Source organism: Girardinichthys multiradiatus, chromosome 13 (assembly GCF_021462225.1).
Source record: "Girardinichthys multiradiatus isolate DD_20200921_A chromosome 13, DD_fGirMul_XY1, whole genome shotgun sequence".
NCBI classification, from domain to species: Eukaryota; Metazoa; Chordata; class Actinopteri; order Cyprinodontiformes; family Goodeidae; genus Girardinichthys; species Girardinichthys multiradiatus.
In genome coordinates this window covers 11817778-11821547 of record NC_061806.1, presented here as the reverse complement: position 1 = coordinate 11821547, position 3770 = coordinate 11817778, and the positions used below count along the sequence as shown (strand labels likewise).

Sequence of the window (3770 nt, the reverse complement as noted above, 5' to 3'; positions counted from 1 at the left end):
AAATGCTAAATTTGACATGTAACAGGTCAGTTACATGCCAGTAGTTACATGTAACTGGAGATCAACTAAGCATGAAAAAAAAAGATTTTTAAAAGCCTGGGAAAATTCTTATTCTTATCCAGCATGCTGTGTTGTGGGCGACAATACTTAGCAAGTAAAAAGAAATTAAATTATCACTAAGATAGAGTAAGAAGGGAAAGGACGTTTATTTGTTTATTTGCTTAGCACCAACCATACACAAAGTAATTAAAAATATTTTACGGTAAAATAAAGGAAGAAAGGTGAGGAAAATTACATAAATATTAAGGAAAGCTTCTTGTAAGATTCTTGTAAGAAAGGAAACTGGAAACATTTTTCAACATGTTGCCATGATTTTATTTTATTTGTTTTCTGTTATATTTTCCTAAAATTTTATTTTCTGAATCATAAAAATAGTGTAATTGATTTAACTGCTTGGGGTCCTATGACGGGGTGGGAAAAATCAAAGTAGTCCTAATGAATTGGCCAAGATTGCCTGACGTCCCTCCTTACTAGGATCACAGGCTCCGCCTATGGGCGGGGCCTGTTGGGTGTTGAACCGATGCGCTCTGCGAGCCTTGAATTTAGAGGGTCTCTCTCCACCGGGGTGATAAGACAGCATTCTGCAGCGACGGAGGGGCAACGACGGCGCAGATATTAGAAGAAAAAAAAAAATAACACTTTTCATCAATTAACTGCTGGATACGTAATTCGCCCTGGGGCTGGATTAAAATCAAACCGACTTTTTTAGTTTTTGTTTTTAATTTGCTTTAGACAACAACTAATCGAAGACAATGGGGTCCCAGTCATCCAAGGGAGAGGTAGCCGCGGAGGCGAACGCTGCTGCCGCTGATGCTGCAGCTGTCAAAACCAACGGACAGGTAAGCTATTCACAGCTTCCTACTATTCACTTTTTCCTCTAGTTATCGGAAAAGATCTGCGGGCGTGGATAGAAGTTGCATTTCTCACATAAAATCACTTGTTCATTCATATTTTATGTCGAAGTTCCGTCGTTTTGGGCAGGACCCAAAAAAACTAACAAATTAGCATGAAATGTTTCTTTTTATTCTAACAACTTAGCGTCACGTTGACTTTCTCAGGTGTGTAGTTGCTCTGTGTTTATTTGTAAATGAAGTCTAATTTAAACCCCCTCTCTATACGTGTTGGATACAGTCAGTCAGGCTTAAAGGGGGAGGGGGTGGGGGAGCCTGGATGCACGTAGACGGTCCACTACTCCTCCCTTTTAAACCGAGACGTCTATTTGTTTGAATGGGACTTTCCTTAATATTTTCTGTGTATGAGTCACATTTAGTCTACCCTCTGACGCTTTACTATAGTTATGATTTATTATAAATGTTAATTAGACGGGTTCACCAACTTCTATTAAAGCGGCACCGGTTTGGTTGGTTGTTATATATATTTTTTTATTTGATTGCTTTTATATGAAATAAAATACGTCGTTTGTGACTGAAAACATTTAAAAAGCCAGTATATGTGTTTTCATATTTTCTTTGAGACGCAGCCTTGTCTTTGTTGAGCCACTGTCTGTCTGTCTGGTACAGTCGACGGTCTGGTCTGTGATGCGCTGCCGCCGCCTGTCGTCAGATTAGAGTACTGCAAGGCGTCGCCTCGCCGCCAGGCATGGTGGTTTATTAATGAGGCCCTAAAATAACCAAAAGCTGTTTTTTTTTTATATATATATTTATTCCTGTGATTATCTAATATTTTATTTCAAATTGAAGAGATATAATTAGAAATTTATAAATTATTAATTTGTGATCCACTTATTATTCTCGTCACCTTCAGGAGAATGGACATGTGAAAACCAATGGTGATGTCTCCACAAAGCCTGATGGAGATGCTGCTGCCAGCAACGGCTCAGCTGAGGCAGCCAAGGAGCCCGAAGCTGGGGAGGAAGGCGACGCCATCGAGCCTGCACCTGCTGCGGACGGGGAGGCCGCCAAACCTCAGGGCGAGGCTGCTGCCAAGGAGACCCCCAAGAAAAAGAAGAAGAAGTTCTCCCTGAAGAAGTCCTTTAACATCAAGCTGAACCTGAAGAAGAGCAAGAAGAGTGAGGCTGTGAAGGAGGAGACTGGCGCTGCTGCAGCCGCCACCTCTGAGGAGAAGCCTGCTGAAAACGGAGCTGCTGCTCCTGCAGAGGAGAAGAAGGAGGAGGAGGTGAAGGAGGAGGCTCCGGCTGCAGCCGAGGCTCCGAAGGCAGAGGAAGGGGCAGCTAAAGAGGAGGCACCCAAGGAGGAGGCCAAGGAGGCAGCTGCTCCAGCCCCCGAGGTCACCAAACCGACAGAGGAGAGCAACTCCACCCCCGCTCCCTCTGAAAAGAAAGAGTGATTGTACCTTTAGCCCACGATGAACTGGATGAACTGTTTTTCAAGAGAGAGAAAGAGAATTTATGAGAATATATATATATATATTTATATATATGTGTATATGTATACATATGTATATGGATATATGTATATGTAAATATATACACATGTATGTGAAAGACTTCTTTGACGTGCCACTTTTCGTCATAACAAGACGACAGACTAGATTCACTAGATCACCTCCCTGGTTACAGCTCAACATCTGGATGTTGACTGGGTTTTAGGCAGTGGGTTGGTTGCAGCGTGGACTGGAATTAACCGGCCAGAACGTGAAGCAGAGCTGTGAATGAAGGACGGGTTGATGGATGGAGAAAGATGGAGGTGAAGCGTCTTTTCCTTAAACATCCACACAGCTGAAGATGCCTCCTTGCTGAAGGAATGAAGCTAAATATGATACTAGGACACCACCACCACATGAAATGACTGTTAAATAGAAAAAAAATACATCAAATCAGAAAATTAAGAGACTCGTCAACTTTTTACATTCCTATATTTTAACCCAAATTTGAAGTATTTTGTGGTGTATTATAGAGAACCATCTTAATGATTCAGAGAAGCTAGGTCTCGTTTGTTAAAAGAAAAGAAAATAGACAGTTTTGATTTTTACCGTTCTATGGAAGAAAAAAAAAAAGAACACTTAAGCTTGCTATGTTCACTGTTGCGGTTTGATATGATGCAGAGTTGTTTATCTGTCGTGTGTGAGCCTGAATCTGCTTTGTCTCTGTAAATACGTTGGATTGATTTCTGTTCTTTATTTTGCTAATGTTGACAGATGTTACTGGTTTTATTGTAAAGTTGAAAATGGTAAATAAATGTTGGGTACCTGCCTGTTCACGTGTCTGTACGGTTATTTCCATCATTCATCACATTTGCAGGGCCAAAGGGACGCTTTAGCGTCAGTTGATATTCACTTGCATTAATCCTGTTTCAGAGTGCAGAGTTTATACAATCTCCACCTGGTTACCTGACATTATAATCAGACTGGGATATGTTTTTGTCAATGTAGGATATTCTCATTTTCTAACTTGTCTTTACCAGCGCTGATCCAGGTCACTGAGCATCCAGCCCTTTCTGTAACGAAGCTAAGACCCAGTTCCTTTTCCATGGTCGTCTTCAAGCTGCAATCTAAAGAAAATAGCCACAACCTAGTTGCAAGCTTTGGCCAAAATGCCAAAATTTAAAAAACATTTAATATACAGGGTGCATTTATTGGAACCACTCGGAAGGATCTGTAAAATGTCTTCATATAAAGGTATTTTAAGCATAATCTCAAACTGAAATATATAAAACAAATCAAATTTTATCTTGGTGACATTTATTCAGTGTGGAAAAATATCTCACTTGAAGACATAATTGTTTATAACA

At 40.5% G+C, this 3770-nt stretch overlaps 1 protein-coding gene across 1 annotated transcript; it reads left to right on the top strand.

Moving 5' to 3' along the window:
• Window positions 1-594: 594 nt before the first annotated feature.
• marcksl1b (MARCKS-like 1b) lies at window positions 595-3235 on the top strand. Its single transcript, XM_047382856.1, has 2 exons — window positions 595-899; window positions 1825-3235. Exons 1-2 carry the CDS (start codon window positions 813-815, stop codon window positions 2365-2367), a joined length of 630 nt encoding a protein of 209 aa, XP_047238812.1. The 5' UTR covers window positions 595-812; the 3' UTR covers window positions 2368-3235.
• The last annotated feature ends 535 nt before the right edge of the window (window positions 3236-3770 follow it).